Here is a 25420-nt window from a genome sequence, read left to right as displayed (position 1 = left end):
TTGAGGAGTTAGGAGACCAGAGTTTTAGGCTAGCATTTGTCATTAATGTTCTTTATGGCCTTGGAAAAATTAAATCCCTTTCACTTCTTGTTTCTCTTCAATACAATGAAGGATTTGGACACTAGATATTTTAAAGTCTCGTCAAATGTGTTCAGTCTGTAATTCTGTCATATTATTACGATTCATACTAGACTCTGAACTGTTCCCTCCTCCACCTCCCCAGGCTTTTGATTTTGTATCTATATTTCATGGACCACCTTGATCTTGGTCAATGGATTATTTCCAAAGGTCTCTTTTTGACTCTATCATTCAATAAGCCTAGGGACCCTTCTTTGGTCTCTCACAACCATTTTATGTTTTGATGAATGAGATCATGGAGTCTTCAATTTCTAATTCAAGAATTCCAAATTATAAGACAAAGTTGGGTTAATCTACCTTAGTGCATTTTTCCCACCGAGCAACAATTCAGGAAGGAAATAATGAATTTGGCTTGGGTCTCTATAATGAGACTCCCACTTGTCTGTTAGAAGTTTTGAAATTGGTCTCCTTTGGAATCAGTAACACAAAGACGCAGTGAAGAAGATCTCTGATAGGACAGACTCTTGCTAAATTATAAGTAAGCAGAATTTACCTTTGGAATCCCCAAGTGTCTGTTCTGTGAGTTTCTGCATCCCCTTTCTTTTCTTTAGGGCTCAAATCCTTAATCTGATCCTTAATCCCCTTGTCTTCTGCTCAAATCTCATCTGTAATACTTTTTGTTTACCGATGTATCCATGAATGAGATTGGGAACAATTTTCCCTTTGATCCCTCTTAGAGGAGCTGGAACTATGCTAGTGACTGGATTGTAAACTAAAGAAATACAGAAAATGGGCAAAGATGACAAAAGATAGGAATAGACAATGTTGGGGAAGTTGTGGAAAGATGGGCATTCTAGTGCATGGATGGATAGCACTGACTGTCCCTCAAACTTAGAACGTTCTTTCTCCTCACTAATGCCTTTTAGTTTCCCCAGTTCCTTCAAGTTTCAGCTCAAATCTTAACCTTTATTAGGAAGCCTTTTCTAATCCTCCCAAGTTGCTAGTGCTTTCCCTTTAGATTACCTCCCATCAACTCTGGTACATATCTAATTATTAACATGTACTAAGAAAGTGACTAAAAGGTCTATCATCTTTGGCCTAGAAATTCCATTGCTAGTTATATGCTTCCAGATTATCAACAGTTAAAAAAAGTAGGCTCTTTATATGCCTAAATATTTATAGCAGATCAAGTGGTAGCAAAGCACTAGAAATAAAGTAAATACTGCATGGGGGAGAGTGGCTATATAAATCACGGGAAATGAATGTGATGTAATTTTATTGTGCTTATAAGAAACATGAGGCAGCAAGGTAGGGTAACAGAATGCTAAACTTAATAGCTTTCTGATGTTGGACACATCATGTATTCTCTCTTTGCCTTGGTTTATCTGTGAAATGAGAGATTTGAAATTGATGACTTCTAAAATCTCTTCTGCTCTTCTTTCACTCATTAGTGAAAACAATGAACATGAAGAATGCAGAGAAACATGGAAAGACCTACATAAACTGGTACAAAGTGAAATAAGCAGAACCAAAAAAAATACATACACTATGATTACAGTGATATAAATGGAAATCTTGACAGGCACAAAAAATTGAAACAATGTGAAATTAATCAACATGGCCCTAAAGATAAACTGTAATAATTTACTTCCCTTTGTACCTTTGCAGTCATGGGGGTCCACAGATATGGAACATTGCACCTAATGTTAGTTTTTTGATATGCTGTTTAGTTTTGATGAACTTTTTTAAAAAAAGTTTTTTATTAAAAATGGATGGCTTGATAGGAGAGCATTGGGCAAAGGATATAGGGGAAATGTAAAAAAATAGTAAAAACCTATGAGAAAAAATGAACCAAAGAAATATAACTCTTCATTGGAATTATATATATGTCAGCTTAGAGGATGGGAACATTGGAGCTTTCCTGGAGCCTCTGATATCTTTCCATAAAAGCAAAGTCCTGTTGTTCCCACATGTAAGACTGGTCCCAACCCAGATGTTGATTGATGCCAAGGTTTCCCAGGTTCTTTGGAGTATGTAAAGTGACAAGATGGCAGAAGTGTTATATTTGCTATTGCTTTATGTAGCCATAAAACCCATAAAACCACATGGGTTTGTAAATAGCTGTGAGGCTTGGTGATCATCTACCCAGAGTAAAGACCTGAATGTTTTAAACTGAAAGCTGTGCTTCAAGAGATTGGCATGATGTACTTCCATTCTAGAAGCAATGTTGCAACAGCATTTACAGGAAACAGAATGAGACTAATTATACTTCAAAAATAATCTGTCTTCTCTTAAACCGTTGAGAGAGTCATTGCAGAGATAAGCCTTAGAGGCTTAAAGTACTGGGGAAGTTTGTGTGATGTCAATAGCTGTTTGTGAAGTGCCTCTTGTTTACCAGGCATCATGCTAAGTTCTATATCTTTTGATTAGAACCATACTTTCAACATTCTGTGGTGTTCAACCTCCTGTGTAGTGCTTGTGAACCTGTGTGTTCTCCTAGGTCAGCATCTTAGATTTTGGATCAGGGCTTTAAAGCACCCGAGAGAGTATAATTTGTTTTATAGGTCTTTACTTGTTTATTTATATCAGTGTGGAGCTGGTGAAATCCGGAGAGGTCTCCTTAATTGCTTTGCTTCTCAGGATTTGATGGCAGTGAAGTGGAAAGACCCCCCTTGTAGAGAACACATTCTGGCTAAGGTAGTTATAAATTGTTTGACATAGGCAAGTCACCTACCCTCTTTGAACCTCATTATTTTCATTTTTTAAACTAGATTATTTCCAAGATCCCTTTTAGCTTTAAATCCTCTGATATATGATTATCACTGATGAGAATTGACCTTGTCTTTGCCTATGATCTCATATATGAAAGTAAGGCCCCACTGTATCAAAAAATAAAAAGAGTAACAGGACATGGGACATCCACATAGAGATTTCAGGGATGACAGGCTTAATATTTTTGGTGCAAAATTCAAAGTTAAGATTGGGGAAAATTCTAAGGCCAACAGGAAACATCAATGGCAGAAGTAGAAGTGCTTTTTTTCAAGCTTCTTTGAAGCTACTCTTTCCTTGATGGCAATAGCACTAAGAATTTGCTAAATTAATTTCTCTACTCTGGTAGATGGCTATTTCAGGAAAAGTGTTACAAGAAAGTCTGTTGGTTTTATGTAGTTGAAGAATATCTATTTGTGTGTTTGTAGGAGTAGGTTCCAATTTTAGTCTACTTCTCTGATAAACAGGATTATGTGTAGAAATTCTATACTAATTCTATACTAATACTATACTATACTAATTCCACTCATCAAATGCACAGTTTAATCAGTTACATTGATGTATATTTAGAACTGTAGCATTCACAAATGACCCAAGTATGGTTGTAATTCTGCTGACAAACCAAGCCCACTTTATTTATTTTTTAAAAAATCCTTACCTTCTGTCTTGGAATCAATACTGTGTATTGGTTCCAAGGCAGAAGAGTGGCAAGGACTAGGCAATGGGGGTTAAGTGACTTGATCAGGATCACACAGCTGGGAAGTGTCTGAGGCCAGATTTGAACCTAGGACCTCCCATCTCTAGACCTGGCTCTCAATCCACTGAGCCACCCAGCTGCCCCCAAACCAAGCCCACTTTAGATTTAGGTTTTAGAAGATATTAAATCAGCCAGAAAAAAATATAATACCTTATCGATACTTTAAAAAAAAATCACGTTCAGCTACAAAATTATACGTCTTTAACCATGTAAAACCACTACTGAGTCTGTATCCCAAAACACTCACAAAAAAAGGGAAAGGACCTACTTGTACATACACACATATATATGTATATGTACACACACACATATATGTATATATATGTGTATATATATATATATATATGGAAATTGAGGGGATGATCATCATTTGAGGAATGGGTAAACAAATTTTGGTTTATAATGATGATGGAATACTTTGTGCATATGAAAGATGAGCAGGATGATTTCAGAAAAAGCTGGAAAGACCTACATGAACTGGTATGAAGTGAAATAGGCAGAACCAGGAAAATATTGTACATAGTAACAGCAATATTAAACAATGATCAATAGTGAAAGACCTAGCTAATCTTAGCAATACGATGATCTAGGACAATTCTGAAGGGCTTATGACAAATAATTCTATCCACCTCAAGAGAAAGAACTGTCAGAATTGGAAAATTATATCAAAGCACACTATTTTTCAGATTAGTATATTTTTGTTTTTATTTTGAGGTTTTGGTTTCAAATGAGTATTCTCTCATAACAAAGACCAATATGGAAGTCTGTTTTGAATGATAATGCATGTATAACTCAAATCAAATTGCTTATCATCTCTGAGAGTGGAGAGAGAAAGGAGAGAGGGAGATAATTTGGATCTTATAGTGTAAATTATAAGAAAATATATATTGAAAATTATTACATATAATTGGGAAAATAAAATAGCTTTAAAAATGTAAAAAATCACTTCCCTTTCCCAGTAACACCATTCTTCCCCCATCATCACCTCTCTTAAAAGATGGTTAGAGACATCCTTCAACATAATTCTTTCAAAATTATGATTACTCACTGAACTGATTAAAGCTCAGAAGTCTTTCAACATTATTTCCCTTTACATTATTGTGGACAATGTATAAGTTGTTCCCCTGGTTTTGCTAGCTTTATTCTAGAATAATTTCTTTAAATTTCTTGTGCTACATTAATATTCCATTATAATCATCTACCATAATTTCTTCATTAATTTCCCAATAAATAGGTAACTAATTTCTAGTTTTTATTACCACAAAAAGGTGAGCTATAAATATTTCTCCATATATGGGAACTTTACCTCTGTACTGGAATTCCTTCACTGTTTTTCTGTTTTATAAAATTAATTTCAAATTTTCAGAAATGGTTGGAGCAATTGATAGGTTCACCAAAAGTGGATTAGGAGACCTGGATTTCTATGTGTCATCTTTGACAAGCTTCCTTCTTTCTGATTGTTGATTATTTGCATTTCTTTTTTTGAAAACTGCCTTTTCATATATTTGCCCACTTATCTAGGGGAGAACTTTTTGTTAGATATATGTATGTATTTTGTATATGCCTTGGACATCAGATTTTCCAGAGATATTTCAACATGAAAAAAGTAAGAGAACTGAAATGTGAGTATAAAGGAGAATATTCTGGCTTTAGTGATAAACATGTAGCAGTGTTTCTAGTCACACTGCATACCACTTCTGATGATCACTTAAGCAAAAAGGAATATGTCAGGGAGGCCTTTGAAAATATATGTCATAAGGAAGCTATCACAGTGGAAGGAAGGGGGGAAATTTCCCTGGTGGATTAATTTAAGGTCTTGGGATTCTTATAGTAATCTCCCTTGGAAATTACTCCAAGATCAAATATCTTTTTTTTTCCCGCCAGTAAATATACTTATCATGCTAGATTTGGAGGTGGGTTGGAGAGTTTATATCTAAAGTCATTGGAAGAGGTTGAAGGCTTTGTGAACTTGCATTCTGTAAGTGGAATGAGAACTGTGGAATAATTGGCTACTTGAAATTGCTCTTTCTTCTGCTTTCACTGCTCAAGGTAGAAGGGAGCAGTATAACTCATTCATCCCTCCCCAATCCCCAAATGTGTTTTCTCTTTCCCTATTTAGGATTATTTTAGTGGGCTTCAGGTTAGGGCCAATTACACAGAACAATGAATATTCCTCATGAACAGGCTTGAGGAGAAAAAGACGGTCCTTAAAAAGGCCAAGGGGTTTTTGCAGAAGGTTGGCAAGGAGGGGAAAAGAGTATGGCAATAAAACAGTAAATTATTTTATTTTAAGTGAAGGAATTAGGGTTTAATTGTATTTTATGAGTTTCTGGGCTTTACATGTTTTCTTAGTTGCAGGTAGAGTAGGTGCCAGTTCAATTGCTTAGTCTTCATCTCGTATAGATCACAGACACTTGTGCTTCTCAGTTGTCTCCTGAAGAATGTGAGTGAAGAGACAGGAAAGGACTGCAGAGCATCACCTTCCTGACAGATGGAGAGATTGTAGTTGTGGCATAGGTCTCTTCTGGGCAAGGGGGACTGGGCTGTGGCCTATAATACTAACCTATGGCTCTCTTTTCTTTCTTCTCTATAGCTCGAATGTGTGATGCTCATCTTCGTGGCCCTTCAGGCATCATCACATCCCCCAACTTCCCTATTCAGTATGACAACAATGCCCACTGTGTGTGGGTTATTACAGCGATCAACCCAGCCAAGGTAAGGCTCTTTTACTCCTCCCCAGGTCAGGTGGCCTCATGGTTAATAAGGAGGCTCCTGTGAGCAGGGTGCTCATGTTATAGATAGAATCACAAAGATTTTTGCGTCTCAGGGCTGGACAATAGAGCTGGGCTGTATAATTTTCTCTGAAGGGCTTAAAGAAAAACTAAAAGAATGGTTGATTATCAGTCCAGTATAGCTTCGGTATGAGTATATTTAGAAGCAAAAGGGTGAATGATATGGCTTTTTTAGAGCCCCTGAGGAATATATATTTTCCAGAATGAATATTTGTGTTCCTAAATCCTTTCTAAAAAAACAACTATCATTCATGTGGGTTGGTTATGAACAATTTTGTCCTTTGGTCAATGAAAGAATGGGATTTAGCTATAGCCAGATTAAATCTTAGCTAAGGGAAGTACTTTCCAGAGGTTGTTAAACTAGTGAAAGGATATTCCTCTGTTCTAAAAAAAAATTAAATAAATTAATAGGTACTGGTTGTAGCTTAGAAGCAAGGCAATAACCAAAATCACTTCTTGAGGGAATCCTGTGAGAAGCCAGTTCAGTAGGGTCAGATGTATGTTTGCATTTTCTTGGCCAGGTAAATTGACTATGACTTTCTGCCCATGTTTACCCTAAGGAGGGTGACCAGAGTAGGCCTTGCAGTCACCAAAATGACCTCTTTCCCAGATCACAGGTTTTTAATCTAATAAAGAAGGAAGTAATTGTTTAGTATTCATAACATTGGCTATGAACTGCCATAAAATGTAACCTGGTATATTACTATTTTTAATAGTTCTTGGTGAGAGTAGAATGGCCAATGAGTGGATTTAATTCTTTCCTGACTGACACCAGGAATGAGGCCTCAGAGAATTAACTTTGTATGGGAGAAAAAGACATTTTCTTAGATTGCACATAGCTTGATTCTTACAGTTATAGGATATAGTGAGATATTTAGTAGCTTAGACTCCAGACAATCTTAGTTATAATTCATTCTCTTCCCATCTACTTTTTTGGGTGGTTTTAAGAGATAAGAAAAAGGAAGTTTAGTTTACTATTTATTAGTCCATATATTTTGGAAACAGAGCTTAGTACAGGTGACAGTGCCTAGAAAGGAAGATGGAATAAGACCTGCATTGTGTTCTTTGTTAGGCTTCTTGATTTCTCTGTCATTATAATGGAATAAGCTAGAATTTAAGCTAAGTGAACTAATATTGCTGAAGGTTCTGTGAGTATTTAGCTTTAGTTCGTGAAGGAGTCAGGAGATCCTTGCCCTCAGGGAATATGTCTTTGTAAAAATTAAATAGTCTTAAAGGAAACATAAAACATTAGAAACCTGGAAGAACTCAATAAGTGGCATAGACGCTAAGAACGTTAGTAATTTAGTGGAGGGAAGGATTACCATGGCTTACATACATTGGAAAAAGCATTGAAATTAGAGTCATTAGACTTGGGTTTTGAGATCTGGTTTGGTTGCTTACTAGCTTTATGACCTTAGGCAAGTGGCCTAGCCTTTGAGTTTTAGTTTTTCCATTTATAAAATGTGGATAATAATACTTATATTATAAGCCTCTAGGAATGTTTGTATTGGTCAAATGAGATTATATGTGTTTGTTTATCATATGTATATATATTTCACAACTGTAAAGTTTTATGTAATATGAATTATTATTATTATTATTTCTATTATCATTCAAGAAGCATCATAGTAACAATGTTAGAGGGCTAGCCTTGGAATTAGAAGACTTGTGTATTCCCTTGGACATCACCTGACTCTGTGATCCTGGGCAAGTCATTGAGCTCTCAGCATTCTGGGCACCTTTCAAAGTCTCTTAAGTTATAGAATATTTGCTGATCTGCATCCAGAGAGTTTCCACACTAGAAACCTGTATTATGTTAGTTCTCTAAACTCTGATAAAAGCACAAATTGAGATCCCTTTTCCTCAAAAGAAAAGAGAAATGGAAATTCTCTTTAGATGAAGCAATTGGAGATTGGTTCGTGGAGATGGATTAAATTGTATTTAGGGGTTTGATGACATTTTCAGTGATTGAAAGCTATTCCTTATGCCATTGTAAATCATTTTAGCATCAGTGAGCACTTGGTGATGCTATATGGCTGTCAACCATGAAACATCCACTCTCAGAAGAATAAAAATTACAGATTCCCAAAGGGCAAAGGAGAGACATATGGTGCTTATAACCAAGCTGCTTCACAAAATGACATTGTCAAGGATATGTTCAATTAGAAAAGAAAATGGGCTCATCATCCACAAAGATCAAAGTACCACCAAGGGACAGCCTTAGTGCAGCATTGAGTATACCCACAAAATATTAAAAGACCCAGAGTTAGGCTTCCAGAGCTTGGGTTGGAATCCCTTTGGAGGATTCATAGAAATACTTGAATAAGAATTACTCTGGATGATAAAGCTTATATAGATTGAAGTCTACCCTTCTTAATTCTAGTTTTCCTTTCCTCTTTATCCTCCATATAGCTTGTTTGTACGTAATTGTTTGCATGTTGTCTCCCACTCTAAATTGTGTATTCCATGAGTGTAGGGACCTTTACCTCTTTTTGCATACTTAACATTTAGCATAGTGCTGGGCACATAGGAGGTGTTTAATAAATGTTTATTGACTGACTAACTGGTGGAGGGAGTGCCTGATGTGATGACAACTCAGATCTAGTGCAATAAATGCCCAAGTAGTAGTCATCACTTTTTCCAGCCAGAGCAGTAGATGTTGGATTTCAAAGAGGTTCCATGATTTCAGCTGAGTCTTGGAATACAGGCAGTGCTTGGTCAGTACAGATTGTGAGGAAGATGCAGACCTGAAGTAAGCAGATGGAGAAGAAGAGAGATGGAGAGCAGAAGGATAGGACTCAGACTTCTCAAAAAGGAGACTTGTTTGAGAGTAGGTGTAAGAATCAATATGTCAAATATGTTCAGAATCAGAATGGCAAGCTATGAGCATCATAAGATTGTTCAGTTAAGAGAGAGAAAGGCCTTGGACTGGAATATTCCATCTCAGTATGAGCTTGGATGAGTCACTTAACAATTCTGTATGTGAGAGTCCAAACATCCCATATATAGGAAAATGATGCCTTAAGAAACCAAGTGACTTACTTTTAATCCTACACATATTAATGAGGGAGCTGGGTTTTTCTAACTCCAGTCTAGTTTTTTCCTCATAACAATAGAATGCTTCCCAAAATGGAAAGAAGATGGAGACATGATAAGATACTCTGTGGATTTTCCATTTTCTATCATTGATGCTGTGCATTATTTGTGGGTTCATAGTACTAAACTTAGTCAAACCTCATTTTTAAGAAAGAAGAATCTGAAGCCTGGAGAAGTTTCCCAGATTATGTTACACATAATTACACAGTTTCCTTAATTGTATTTTATGTGGGACTTGAAGGAAACTAGGGCAGTTGGGAGGCTGAGATGAGGCAGGAGAGCATTCTAGGCATGGGGGACAGGGAAAATTTCTAGTGTTTGAAGATGGATTTCCTTGTACCTCTATCAACATGAAGGCCAGTGTCAATGGAATACAGAATAGAAAGTAGGGCATAAGGTGTGAGAAGGGCAGTTAGTTGAGAAAATGGATAGAGTGCTCTCCTTGGACTCAGGAAGAGTTATCTTCCTAAGGTCAAATTTTACCACAATCACTATGCTGTGTGACTGGATAAGTAACTTAACCCTCTGCCTCAGTTCTTTTTCTATAAAACGATCTGGAGAAGGAAATGGCAAAGCCCTCCAGTATCTTTGTTAATAAAACTACATCTATATTTTTGAAGAGTCAGACAAGTCTAAAAAGTGACTATAACAATATTCCTTCAGGGTCTAGAGACTAAGAATAGCTTTATATATATATATGTATATGCATATATATTAATAGTTTGACAATATAATGGTAACATGATGGTTTTAATATCTAAAAATGTAAAAACCTTTTTTAGCTTTAGGCAGTGGTCCAGATTTAGCCCTCAGTCTGTGGTTTTCTGATCCCTGGTGTAGGACTCTAGAATTGAGATCATAAAATCTAAATCTGAATCTCATGTGTACCATTTATCAACTTTGTGATCTTGAACAATTCACTTCTCTGATTTTCAGTTTCTTCTGATTTAAAATGAAAATAATCATTGTGTTTATCTCACTGAGTTTTTGTGAGGATCAAATACAATAAGGCAACTGAAAGTTTTATAAATGTACATTGCTAAACAAATATAATTTAATGTTCAACTATTTCTATCACCATTATTGAAATAATTCAGTTCTGTGTTACAAACCTGAAATCTGTATGTTTGAACCATGATTTTCCTTGAAATGCTCCTGATTGTGCTTAGAACTTATGTCAGATACTGTGGTATAGACATGCAAAGGAATACTGATGAACATAGTATGAAGATCTAGTTTACTGGGCTTTAGCTAGTGTTGAGCTGGTTAGGATTGATTCAGGTAGCTTCTCAGGGAATCATGGTGTGGTTCCTCAGGTTCCTGCTTAGTGACCTAATTTTGTCCTTTTCAAAGAGTCTGTAGCCCCCCAAGTTATCTTCTATGTGAAAGACTCTTTCACTACTCTAGGTCTACCCTTGTACTTAGCAGTCTCTGGCACACTGTGATGTTCACCTCTAAAACCAAATTCAGCTCTACTACTTGATGACCAATTTTAGCTTTCAGTCCTTGTCCCTCCTTCTTGATCTTAATGAAAGCTTCCCATCTAGTCCTCCATAAAATATTAGAATTAGAGGGGACTTCATAAATCATCCAATACAGTCTATAACTGAATAGAAACCCTCATTACATCTCTGACTTATAGTCATTAAGTCAATTCTTGAAGTCCTCCAGGGATAGGGAAGCCATTACCACATGAAACCACTTATTTTACTTTGAAGTACATCTAGATTTTAAGAAATTCTTTCTTCTATTGAAACAGAATCTTATGTATTTGTAACCCATTGTCTCTCATTCAACCCTTTGATGCCAAGATAAAGAAATATAATGCTACTTTATCATGAAAGGGCTTACTTGCACAAATTGAAGACAATCATCATGTTTCTTCTAAGATTCAACATCTGCAGGCTAAACATTTTTAGTTCTTTCACCTGATCCTCATATGGGACACATTTTATTTTTTCCTTTTACATCCTGCTCTCCTCTGGACATACTTATATTTGTCAATTCCCTTCCAGTGTTTCTGCTTTATTTCTCAAGGGAAATGAGCTACACCATGGAAAGAACAGACATTTTAAAAGATGGGCAGTGAGGAATGAAAATTCAAGGTTGTAATAGAGTAGGAGATTATAAAAATCATACTTTCTTCTATTCTCGGATGAATCTGTGATCACCTTAGTTTTGGTATTCCCTCCAAAGGAATAGATCACAATCAGCTATATCCTTTCATTCTTTAATTCATATCCATCCATGTTCCTCTGTAGATCTTCCACAAGGGGGCCATTTATCATACTAGAGACTTTCATGATTCTAAATGAGTTAATGAGCTATATCTGAACCTTCTAGAATAACTTTTAGATTTTATTACTAAATGTTAATTATTTTTGAAGAATAATGGAAAAGAGGTATGGTAACAGTCCTATGAATGGGAATATCTTTTCCTGATTTTCAAGAGGGGATTGTATTTCTTAAACTATAAGCTAATAAACCTGATGTTGATTATAAAATCCTATAACTGATAGAAGGAATGCTTTGTAAGTACTTAGTAAGTGAAAAAGTTATCATTAGTCTACAGAATTAATGTTTGATGAAGAACTTGTAAGTGTTTACCTCCGGAGAAAGACCTGCTAGAAACATGAAAGATGAAATTTTATTTATATACACACATATGTATGCACGTATATATACATATGTACATTTGTCTAGCAATTCCTTTTTTTAGTATAATTGGGCAGAGTGAGGGAGATACCTGGGAATTTTAAGGTAACCAACAAACAACTAAATTTAAAAATAATTGAAACTTTTCCCTAATTATACATTAGCAGTGTATATTGAAATAAATTTAGTTTGTAAACTAAAACAAGTTTTCAATAGGAGCTGGTTTGTTTTGATTACAAGGTATATTAGTGTAACCTTATTTATTTTTTGATAGGATTATTGGACTTGTTAGAACAAGAGCAATACATATATTCTGAACTTCAATAGAATTTATCAGCTAGCCAGTTAGCAAGCATTATGTGCAGATACTATATTTGCAACATGACTCATTGTGATATACTTTTGAATAAGACAAAGAGCTATAAACTAGATAGTAATATACTTAGAAGGATTCAGAACTGACCGATTAACTGGACCCAAAGTATGCTGAAGATGTATTAATGTTTCCCTGGAGATATGCATTTACTTAAGTACTTTTGGTCTTTGCTCAATGCTGTGTATGTGTTTTTTCCCCCACTGATTTGAATGAAGACATTAAGTATTTGTTTATTTGTATATGATATAAAACTGAGAATGGTAAGTAAAAAAATAGATGACAGAATAGGAATAAAAAAGATCTCAATGGGGGCAGCTGGGTGGCTCAGTGTATTGAGAGTCAGGCCTAAAGATGGGAGGTCCTGGGTTCAAATCTGGCCTCAGACAGTTCCCAGCTGTGTGACCCTGGGCAAGTCACTTAACCCCCATTGCCTAGCCCTTACCACTCTTCTACCTTGGAGCCAATACAGTATTGACTCCAAGACAGAAGGCAAGGGTTTTTAAATAAAAATTAAAAAAAAAAGATCTCAATATAGTGAAATGTTAAAATGATTCTATTAAAATTCACTTGAATGGGGTGAATATAGTGTTGAATTTGGGTTAAAAATAGATAAATGTTCATATGAACCATTCACACCTGGGTGTCAGTCACTGAAATATCATTTTGAATCATTCATGTGATATGATAGTAAAAAAAGGTAACATTCTTATGCTGAATTAATTGAAATAAGAGTCTCATTAGGTCAATAATAAGGAGAATTATATAATCCTATTGTACTTGGGTTTTGTTAGATTATATCTAGAGTATCATGCTTCATTCTTGTCTAATATTTTTGGAGGGATGTTTACAGACTGGACCATGCCCAGAAGAGGTTCAGGTGGATGGTGAAGGAGTTTATAACCATAGAAAATAAAACAATTGTGGATATTTATGTTGTGTAAGATAAAAATTAGGAAGATATGATCAATGTTTTCAAATATTTACATACAAGTCATACAGAAGATTTGCTTTTCATGACCACAGGTGGTTTCTTTGATTGAAAAATCATGGACAAGTCTAGATTGTATCCCTTTTATTATATGGAAACTCTTCTCTTAAGGGTCACCAATACCTCTTAACCACTAAGTTTTTCCTCATATGTAAATGAGTGGTTGGATTAGATGATCTTTGAGCTTCCTTATAAGATCTAAATCTGTAATCCTAACTCCTATAATGGAACATAATTACATCATAAGACATGCTGAATGTGGTCAAATTCAGAGGAACATAGGAATACTTGTGTGAATCGATACAGATTGAGAGAAGCAAAGCCAGCAGAACAGTTTACATAATTACTACAATATTGTAAGAAAAAACCACTTTGATAAACTTTAGAACCTTGATTAATGCAGTAACTCATGAGAAAGCATGCTGCTAACTCTTGGCAAAAATATGTTGGAGAAGAGATACAAAATAAGATATATTTTCTCCCCCCACCTTAAACTTTTACCTTCTGTTTTAGAACTGATATGTAGTCACACAGGAAATGTCTGAGGTCAGATTTGAACCCAGAGCCTCCTGTCTCCAAACCTAGGACTCTATTCACTGAGCCACCTAAGTGCTCCTAAAGTAAGATATATTTTCAGTGAAGGCCAAAGTTTTTATTTTTATTTTTTGGCTACAAATACTTATTTGTTAAATAGAAGGGATTTCATGGAAATGGGAAGGTGGACACAAGTGAATGAGTAATGATAGAAATATGACAAGAATATCAATATAATATTTTTTAAATCACAGAGAAAAGTTCAGAAAGGGACAAAGAGGATAATTTTGTTACTGTCATATAAAATGTAATATTCATTAAATTATGTGTTATCAAGTTCATGGCTTAATATTCTGTTTTTGGTCATTTTTGTATATTGAAATGTTCATATTATATTGATGATTAAATTATTTAAAAATGTTAAAAATTTATTATCCAGAAGAGAAAGGGGTCATCATAATACTGTGTTCCCTCTCATTTGAGGTCTTTAAGCAAAGGTTGTTCATCAACTTTATTGTGTTGTAGATATGTTTTAGAGGGTATTTTTATTTTCAAATATGAGTTGAATTCTTGTGGTCCCTTTCAATTTTGTGATTATGTCATTGATTCAAAAATTAGCCTTCTTTGAAACAAAAAATATTTTATTTAATTGGTATATGGTTGAAAAAACTATTACAGTATAGTTAAACCTATAGCCTTAGTTATTATTTGGAATACTGAAAGGTTGTCATTTACCTGTTCACACTGCCAGCACAGGTCAGAGGCAAGACATGAACCCAGGTCTCCCTGTCTCTGAGACTAGTCATCTTTCTGCTACAGCGTATTGCCATTAAGGTTTATCATCTTGTACAATTCTTTGTATTGTTCATACTAATAGCTGATGTTTATCTAGTACTTTAAAGTTCGTAACATACCCTACATACATTATCTTCTATGATCCTTAAAACTGCCTTATGAGACAGTTAATTAATGACACAGTAGAGAAACCTCAATCTTTAACCAAAAGCAAAGCTGAAGAAAGTTTTGTAAATAAATATTACATGAGGTATCTCATGCTGCTTGAAGGTGATAGTATATGTTATACCTAATGTAATTAGCTCTTTAATTAGGGTCAGCCTCTTTAAAAAGCAGTTTACATGAATGACTGGTTCACTTAATGATGTGTGCCACTGTAGAGCACTGTGTTCTTTGTGTTAATTACATTATTTTATCATTACATGCCCATATTAATAATAATATTGCAGTCATGGAGGCACTGTTATGTAAGAGCCTTTAGGATGGTACACCTTGATAAACTACCATCTTGAATAAAGAAGTGATGGAAAATGTTTTTGGAGGCCAGTTCCTCATTTCACGTCTATAGCTGGAAAATTAACTGCATGCAGAACTCCTTACTAAGCAAAATAGAGAACTAACCTGCACCTACCTTATATTGGACTACAATTCCAAGAGCTCCAGAGTTACCAGCATGTCCTGGCAAGTTACCTTCAACAAAGAGAATAGTGCCAACTTGAAAAACAGATTAGTGTGACACCTGCAGTTATCTTTTCTATGAGACTTGGGGAGTTAGCTTTTATGTTGCCTTGACTTCATTTGGCCTTTTAAAGGGGCTTGGTGACAGAGATTTTAATGATGGAGGGAAAGTGAAGAAGTTAGGTTAGGAAAGAGTAGGATAAAATCAGAGTTGGGAAGCAATGTCTGAAGAAAAGTCTTTTTTTTTTTTAGATTCAAGAAAAAAGACAGTACTGCTGTTAAATTTGTGAAAGGTCACATAAGGTGTTTAATGACCAATTGTCTCCCATTTATACTGGAAAAAAGTCAAAACAAAATGAGCAAGAGGAAAACTTTGAGGCCTATACCAGGTTAACAAAACATATCTATTTTTAGATTCATTCATATTTTTAGATAAGGCAAGAATAGGTTGGTTGTGAATGGTTGGGGATGAATGAAATGGCCTTTCATTGTCTTTCTTGGTTAGGGAATTGTACATTCTGTATTTTACATGTACTTTGTCACCATACTCACGGGGTATTTAAATATACTGATCTCTGGGATCAAGACAATATAGCCCTTTAATGATGCCAATATACTAAGAAGACCTTTGAAAATTGTAAGAGGGTCTGTAAAGGTTGAGGCAACTAGGTGGCATAGTGGATGGATACCAGGTATAAAGTCAGGAAGACTAATCTTTCTGTTTTCAAATCTGGCCCCAGATGTTTACTAGTTGTGTCACCCTGAGCAAATCACTTAATCCTGTTTGCCTCGGTTTACTCACCTATAAATTGAACTGGAGAAAGAAATGGATACTCCAATATCTTTTCCAATAAAACCCCCAATTGGAGTCACAAGAGTTGGACACACGTGAAACAATTAAACAAAAACTGGAAAATTTATTATCTATTGTGTAAGGATCCAAATCAATGGAGAACAACATGGTTTAGAGCAATGATAGGGAATCTTTTAAAAAGTGCCCAAACTGCACCCTCATGTTGCATGTGAGCCCCACTCTTCCTACCCTAGAGAGGGAAGGGAGGAATCTCTCCCATTGGGTTGCTAGGCAGAGAGGCAAGTGATGAGAGAAATGTCCTCAGGCATGGTGGAATGGGCAAAGGGAGTGGCCCCCTCTGGCATGAATGCCATCAGTTTGCCATCACAGGTTTAGAGGATAAACAGCTTTCCTTGTAGTCAGGAAGACTTGGGTTTACATCCTGCTTCTGACACATCTTGGCTGGGTAACTGGGCAAATCACTCAAGTTGCAGAGAAGGCACTGATCTGTAATGGTAATGGGACTCTTCTCATACAGAAATTCCCTGTACCAGTGAAATTTTAGTTCCTGTTCCTGACCCATAGGAATAAAGACAACACAGAAAACAGTAGTCCCTGAATGAGAAATTTAAAGAATGGTATTAGTCATGTTTGTAGGTATAAGGGATAGACTACCCATTGACACAAAGAGGAAAATGATTGCTATTTTCTTTGTTGAAAGTTTTTGCTTTTTTAAAAATTGTATTTTAAATGATAACCAGAGAAATCTTGCTGACATAACTCCTATTCTGATACTAACTAATGTGTTTCTCCCACAGGTGATCAAGCTCACTTTTGAGGAATTTGACTTGGAGAGAGGCTATGACACGCTGACTGTGGGGGATGGTGGGCAGGATGGGGACCAGAAAACGGTGCTCTATGTGTAAGCAAAACTTATTTTCCCACCAGGGTGTAGAAGGAGAAAAACTAGTTGGGGAAGATGTCCTGAGTAGTATTATTCAGAGAAATGGGCTTCTGTTAAAAACAACAACAAAAAAACCCTGGCCTAATCTCCCAGCACAATTTCATTAACTACTGAGTCCTCAATGGCTGTGAGACATGAACTCCCTAGTTTTAGAAGCATTTTGTCTGTCTCTTTCCACACCGAATAAAGCTTAAATATTTGAGTTTATGTAAAAAATGAATAGCTTCTTAGTTATCAGTAAGAGGAGAGATTTATTGGATTTCTCTGAATTTGGTTTGGCATTTTATTCCATTTTCCCCTTCCTTTCAGACAGGCCATCTTTTCCTCTTCAATATTATTAAATAGATCATTCAACTTGGATGTGGAGATATTTTCTTGCTTCTCTTGAAGTTTAGTAATATCTGACTAATTAAATGTTTCTGTTTTCATACTGAAATCATGATCCCTCCTTTCTTTTTCTATATCTCCCTACCATACAAATTTCGTGTTAAGGAACATATGTGTCCGGCTGCTGAGAGTTTTTCTGCTCTTGCCCAGCCTAAGACCTGGAAGAGTAACTATTTGCAGGATTATGCATTCTGGAATATAGGTTTAAATGTTACCTATGAATGACCATTAACAGTTAATATAGATATTATAGTTACTTTCTTAGGAACCCCCTGACCCCTCTCCCCTTCCTTCCCATCTCATTTTTTTAGAAACCAACTTCTGGGGCAGTTGGGTAGCTCAGTGGATACAGAACCAGACCTAGAGACAGGACATCCCTGGTTCAAATTTGGCTTCAGACACTTAGCTGTGTGACCCTGGGCAAGTAACTTAACTCCTCCCCTCTTCCCCCCATTGCTTAGCACTTAACACAGTTCTGCTTTGGAACCAATATACAATATTGATTCTAAAAGAAAGAAACCAACCCTTTCACCTCTCTGCCCCCAAACACCTTAGAGAAGTAGAAATGTGAGGCCATGCCCATTTTACATATTGAGAAATCTTTAACATTTTTTGTTTAAGTAACTTGCCTAAGGTAACATCAATTTTAGGGCATAGAATATCTAATTTGTATCACTCACTTCAGTTATTATCAAAGGCTACTAAATATTGCAAGATGTGCCCTATGTCCAAGGGAATTCTAAGCAGAGCTGAGATGAGATTGAGACTGACTTCTTCACTGGAGGTGCTTTTCTAGAAGTTCTCACATTTCCCTTTTCTTAGTAATTCTTATCCTTTTTGTTCATTATAGATTCTGAGATCTGCCTTTGAGCCTCTGATTTAGTTATTTACATGGTAGGGATTTTGGTGCCAATGAACTGAATGTTGTGGTCAGTTCTGACATTTGTGCCCTCTGAATGAAGATTGCATTTCTGAAGCCCTATCCATTTCAAGTTATACCTCTCACAAAGGGATGGATTTGCTCTGAGTTATCCATATCTTCACTCTGTTGATATACGTGGACCCCAGGCTTCTTGAAGTATTTTCTTTCCTCCTTACATTAAATGATGAATTCATTTTATCTTTCTCTTTTTAGCCAAGGGTACAGCAGCAGTTGTCTTACTGAATCTTGGCCTTTATCCTTTTTTTCTGAATCACAAGTCAGTCTATAGATACAAAAGTTTGTAGGTTGGCCAAATTCCTTTTTCCTTTTTCATTCCTTCCACCTATTCAGGCCTCATACATGCCTTTTACATATTCTTTCTACATTCAGCTCCCTGTTGACTCTTCTCTCTATTTCCATCACCACAACTCAGGGAATATCTATGTGACACAATCAAATTAGTTTTTCCAAGAATAATCAAAGGCCAGGCTACAAGATGCCTTTGTCTCTGAGCCTGAAACAGTCCCCAAGTCTATGTTGGCCTCATTCCTGCACTTTTTCAAATTCTAGCTTGTGTTATATTTACATGTGCTATCCTCCTTATAAAATGTTAACTCTTTGAGGCAAGGGACTATATACTTTTCAAGTTTGATTTCCTAGGCCCTTGCATAGTGTTGTGCACATCATATTTCCTTAAATGTTTGTTGCATTGTATTGAATTGATCTTTTAGGAGGCAGTTAATTCCCAGAATCAAGAGCATGATTTAACCATAGAGGCCATCCAGTCCAACCTACACCTGACCAGAAAGCTTTCTAATGTCCCCCCCAAGAATGTTTATTCAGTGTCTGCTTGACTTGGAAGATTACTGCCTAGAGCAGACCATTAGTTTTGAATAAATCCAATAAAGAAGCTCATCCTTTCATTAAGTCTATATTTCTGTCTTTACAGCTTTTAACTATTGCTTATAATTTTGCTTTCTCGGGCTAAGCAGAACAAATCTAATCCCTGTGTGCCTCTTCTTTGTAACCACTTTTAAAAATTAAACTTAAAGCTGTCCTTCTAGTTATAGCTATTATCCCACCATACCCCAAAACATTTCCCCACCCCCACCCCCCAGGCTGTGAGCCCTTCTTCCTTCTTGTTTACTCTTTTTTGGATATGCCATAGCTTGTCTATAACATTCCCAATATGTGATTCTAGAACTGAACACAATTCTATAAGTGTTTCTTAAGGCCAGAATATAGTAAAACTCTCACCTCTTTTATCCTAGATATTGTGTCACTCTTTACACTATTTAGGATAGCATTAGTTCGTGTTAGCTGCCATGTCATATTTTGACAGTATTGAGCATTTATTCCACTAAAAATCTCAAGTTCTTTTGTAAAAATTTCTATCTAATCACATCTCCTTCTTAGCCTTTATTTGTTAAGGCTTTTTGAACCAATATGTAGGTCTTGACACTTAGTCCTATTTAATTCCATGATATTTAATTTGATTTTTTTTCTAACTTGTTGAGCAAAATCTTTCTAGTCATGGAATAGTGATATTATCCTTTTTAGCTTTGTGCCTTTTGAAAATGTGGCAAGATTATTATTTATGCTTTCATCCAAATCATATCATAAAGACAATGAACATCATATGGTCAAGGACACATGTGGGCCATTTCATTGGTTCACCTCAATATTGACATTATCCTATCAATGACTACTCTTTGGATGCCAGGCATCGTGACCTAATCCACAATAATGAAAGGCCTTTTCAGTTGCTTTGTTGAAATATAAATATACTCTTCTAGTTAGTAAAGTAAACCAAAAAAGAAAAGACTAATCTGCTGTGACCTGTACTTAATGCTGTGAGTGATTCCTGCTTCCTTTTGTTTTAAGTGCTCACAAATTGTCTCTTTAATAATGTGTTCTAGAATTTTTCCAGGAATCCACATCAATCTCAAGAATCTTTTATTTGCAGATTCCACCTCTTTCAGGGGCAGGGGACAAAAATAAAAACCTCTACAACTTCTACTTTTCTCCAGTTCTGCAACACCACATCCATTCTCTTAGTTGTTAAAAAGTTCTTTTGGTGGGTGGCTGGGCAGCTGGGTGGCTCAGTGGATTGAGAGCCAGGTCTAGAGATGGGAGGTCCTGGGTTCAAATTTGATATCAGACACGCCTAGCTGTGTGACTGAGCAAGTCACTTAACCCTCATTGCCTAGCCCTTACTGCTCTTCTACCCTGAAACCAATACATAGTATTGGATGGAAGGTAAGGGTTTTTTTAAAGAAAAAGTTCTTTTGATTCTCTAGCATGTAATTTATTGGAGCTTGGTGATACTTTGAAGGCAAATAGGTGCTGCCTTCTCCTTAATCTTTTTTTTTTAATTCCCTGCTCACCATTTTTCATACATTGTTTTTAGTCATATCTCCTTGGCAAAGAAAACAGAAGCAAAGTAAGAGTTGAGTCTCTTCATCTTTCTCATTGCTATTCATCATCACCAGTCTCTCAGTGACTAACAGTTTCTGTTTCTTATTTGATGCTTTTTTTTTTGGTTCATAACAGATTAAAAAAAACATTTTGTTGTCTATTATTGCCTCCTTTTGTCATTTGTCATTTTTGTTTTATTCTTATAGATGCTGCTACTTTTTAAATCAATCTATAACTAACTTGCTATTCTCTTTAAAACATCTATTCTTTATTTGTTTACAGAAGGGTCTTTGAAGGCAGCTCCTTTTTAAAAAAAATTAGAATCATGTCTGCTTTCATCTTCAGAATTGTATTCTTGAAAGTTTCTTGTCCCCTCTTAGACTGAATTGCTTTGCGAAATTCTTGCTTGTTTCTTCAGATTTTTTTTTCCATCTTCTTAGACTATTTTCCCTTACAAAATATTGGGGCAATGGATCCTATCCTTTTTGTGAACCTTTGAAATCTGTTCTCTTAAAATTTGCACCACAAGATTTTGCCTGATTTGTTCCATGGTACTATGCCTAGCTTTCCTTTTCTTTATTACAAACTTTATGATAGAGGAATATTTTGTCCAAAAGTTCTATAATATAAATATAATAAATGAAATATTAGCCAAGCAGTATTTTGGTAGGGGTTTGTGAGTTCCTGGTATTTATTTTACTTGGTGGATTTGTATAATGACATTGGTAAGTACAATTTGAATAGGTGTGCTATATTCCTTTGAGGTATAAAGTGAAGACCATCTCAAATAAATAAACTTCATAAGTAGGAACTTCTGAAAAATATTTAATTTGTTATTAAATTTCTCTGAAGTCTTTGAAAGCCCCTGTTATCTAAAGTATTATTGTTAGATAGATACTTTCATCATTTACTGCTACTTACTGCTTTGTGAAGCCTAAGATCTCTTTTCTGGGTATGAGGTTGTTTGCTCTGGGCTAAAGAAAAGTCTTTATATAATGTGCTTTTTGAGTTTATTTCAATTCACTTAAACACTTGTCCACTGGGCCCTCTCAGACCATAATTATCCCACATCTTAAGGAAAATTACAGTTTTTCCTTGACACTTTCAATCTTTCAAATTATGCTTTTCTCTCTTTCTTTGGAAGCAGCATGACAATGTGGAAAATACAGTAAGTCTGAGTTCCAATACAAACTCTGATGTTTGCTACCTGTGTGACCCTGGGCAAGTCACTCACTCTCTTGGATCTTAGTTTCCTCACCTATAAAATGATATTATTGGACTAGATGATCTCCGAGATCTCTTCAAACTCTCTCTCTATGATTTTGTTATTTATTTCCTCTCCAAACAATAAAAAATCATTTACATTCAATGCTTCCAACTTTCTGACTATTCAACCCCTTGAAATATGCCATTAGTTTTTGTTGCTCTACTAAAACTGCTTTCTTGAAAGGTCACGGATATCCTTATTATTAAATTCAGTGGCCCCTTTACTGTCCTCATCATTCTTGACCTTTTTGTGGCATTTTTCTATGTGTACTTCAGTAATACCCAACCACAATTTTGCTAGCTCTTCATCTTTTTTCTATTCTTGTTGCCTCTTAAAAAAAATTCAGAAGCCTTCAGGTTAATGTGCTAGGTATGTACTGTTTTTTTTGGGGGGGGGGTACACTTTCTTCTTTGGTGATTCTATTCACTTTTGTGGTTTCAATTAATTCTTTGATTCAAGTGACTCTGGAATCAATCTCTGCAGTAATATCCCTAGAAATATAATCCTGCAATTACCTCCATCCTTACCTGTTCCCACTAGCACCTTAAAGTTGAACTCTTCATTTTTCCCCTTAAACATGCTGAGTAGTTTTCATGATACAGTGCCTTAATATTAGCAATTCAAAATCATTCTATAGTTTCCTAGTGACTGTCATAAAATAGTTCTCTTATTCCAGAATTCAGGGGCTATCATAGACTGTCTTCAGCCCAGCTTTCCAGTCTTATCTCATATGATTACACTCCACTATATCCTCCATTCCCATCCTGTACCACCCAGTCTCTGTGTATTTTATAGGTCATATTCCTGTTGCCTTGAAGGGATTGTTTTTCAAATTTTCTTTGTCAAAATCTCATATCAAGGCCCAACCTAGTTGTCACCTTCTCTTTGCTACCTTTGCCTTCTTATGGATTAAAGTGATCTTTATCTCCTGAATTTTATTAAAATACTTTCCCTGGACCCCTCCTTTGATTTCCATTGTACCTAACACATACATAGTAATAACGTTATGATAATGAATATTTGTTGATTTATTGATAATTTTCTCATTCTTTTATTATAATTATTTGTATACATTGCCACCTCTTAACTCATATTCACAAAGAACAGTGTATGTCAGATGTTTAGTGTCTTACATGTGGTAGGCACTTAATAAATGGCATTGAATTCAATAATAAATATTTAATTTATTGAATTATGCAGACCCTCATGAATCAGTATTGCCTTTCTCAAAGCATCCAGTGCAGACAATCATATGATATTGATGGTCATATCAGCCCTCTCCTCTATCTTGGGAAAATTAGGATTTTCAGCCTGATCTTCCATTAGACAATAGAAGGATTTTTCACAAGTTTCAGAAATCAACATTAGGGATGTGTATGGGTGTGTGTGTGTGTGGGGAAGCACACATATTCTCCTTCATTTCTATGCTTGTGTATAACTCAGTAGCAAAGAGGGCTTCTAAACGTTGCTACTGTAGCCATAAGCTGCACCTAATCTGATGTTATGGCAGTCTGGCCATAACTGGGAAAGTTGCTGTCATTCTTTTCCTTTGAGCAGTAACCTTCTAAGAATAAACCAAAACATTATATATGGTTATAGACATATAACTTCAATGGGCTTGTCTGTTTATATCTCTGTTAAAAAGCCAGTTCAGATATAGACCCAGCATTCAATACTTATTTGTGTAAATTCTCTCCAAGTAATCAGATTTACCTGGGAAATACAAAGTAAATTCTAGCACTCCTTCCTGGGTTCTACCCCATCAATTCCATATTCTCCTTTGAGTTCAATAGCAGTCATGAACATTTTAGTTTTGTGGAAGGCAGAGGCATAAGGATTGAACCTTGGCAGGTAAGACACTAGGATGTGGCCTCTGAGAAGATGTTAGTTTTGATGAAATTGTGCTCAAGTAAAAACTGTGGGGAGATCACATCTCTCAATCTCTCTCTTTCCTGACAGCTTAACAGGTAACACCGTCCCAGACCTGATTGTTAGTACCAACCATCAAATGTGGCTTCTCTTCCAGACAGACAGCAGTAGCAGCTCATTGGGATTCAAAGCTTCCTATGAAGGTAATACATTTAGGGGTTTCCTTTCCATGTGAATAAAATGACTAAGGGGAGTGCCTGGAGGAGGAGGGATAGGGTCTGAAAGAAAAACAAATTCTAGGGTAATGTCAAAGCATTTGAACTTGAGTCTAGACATCAGGGTATGAATCCCATCCTTATGAGTTAACTAAATTCTCTGAGCCCTAATTTCTAAATCTTATTAATAAATCCAGTCATCTTTTCCCCTCCTTTTTCCACCTTCCTGTATCTTTTTATAGCATTTGACACTACTGACCATCCCTTTTTATCTCGATGAATTCTCTTTCGTTGGATTCTGTGATAATACACTCATGTTTCTCTTTCCTTTCTGACTTCTTTGCCTTCCTTCCTGGCTTCTTATCCTCATCCTGGAACTTAAATGAGTGTTCCCTGAAATTTTATCTATGGCATTCTTTTCTCTCTCTCTCTCTCTCTCTCTCTCTCTCTCTCTCTCTCTCTCTCTCTCTCTCTCTCTATATATATATATATATATATATATATATATATATATATATATATATATATATATACACACATATATATACTTTTGGTAATACTACAACTTTAGTTATCACTTCTATACAGATTAATGCTCAATCAATAAGCATGTATTAAATACCTGCTAAAGGAAGGGATTGTCTTTTGCCTCTTTTTTAATTAGGGCACGGTTCCTGATGCATGTTGTTCAGGCATTTCAGTCATATCTGATTCTTCATGACCTCACCTGGGGTTTTCTTGACAAAGATACTGGAGTGGTTTGCTATTCCTTCTCCCACTTATTTTACAGATGAGGAAACTGATGCAAACAGGATTAAGTAACATGCTTAGGTTCATATAGCTAGTAAGTGTCTGAGGCCAGATTTGAACTCAGGGAGATGAGTCTTCCTAACTATAGACCCATGAATCTATCCACTGTGCCACCTAGCTGCCTGCCTGGCAAGAGGAGGTACTTATTAATGTTTATTGATTGATTCATATTGATTATGCATTTAAAAACAAAGGATGAAACAATTCTTGCTCTCAGGGAGCTTAGATTTTATTGAAGAAGACAACATATACATATC

At 35.8% G+C, this 25420-nt stretch overlaps 1 protein-coding gene across 7 annotated transcripts in view; it reads left to right on the top strand.

Moving 5' to 3' along the window:
- The window catches only part of CSMD2 (CUB and Sushi multiple domains 2), a 1065508-nt gene that overhangs the window by 645437 nt on the left and 394651 nt on the right, over window positions 1-25420 (top strand). For 6 of the 7 annotated variants that reach the window (XM_056795117.1, XM_056795118.1, XM_056795123.1 and 3 more), the window contains 3 exons: window positions 6198-6319; window positions 17130-17233; window positions 24229-24341. The exons of the other annotated variant lie outside the window; for it this stretch is intronic. In XM_056795117.1, the coding sequence (XP_056651095.1) occupies window positions 6198-6319; window positions 17130-17233; window positions 24229-24341 (339 nt within the window). The remainder of the gene's footprint in view (window positions 1-6197; window positions 6320-17129; window positions 17234-24228; window positions 24342-25420) is intronic. 7 annotated transcript variants of the gene reach the window in all.

This window comes from Monodelphis domestica, chromosome 4, assembly GCF_027887165.1.
Source record: "Monodelphis domestica isolate mMonDom1 chromosome 4, mMonDom1.pri, whole genome shotgun sequence".
Lineage (NCBI taxonomy): Eukaryota > Metazoa > Chordata > Mammalia > Didelphimorphia > Didelphidae > Monodelphis > Monodelphis domestica.
Note: the sequence above shows the minus strand (reverse complement) of the source record. Positions and strands in the feature narration are given on the sequence as shown.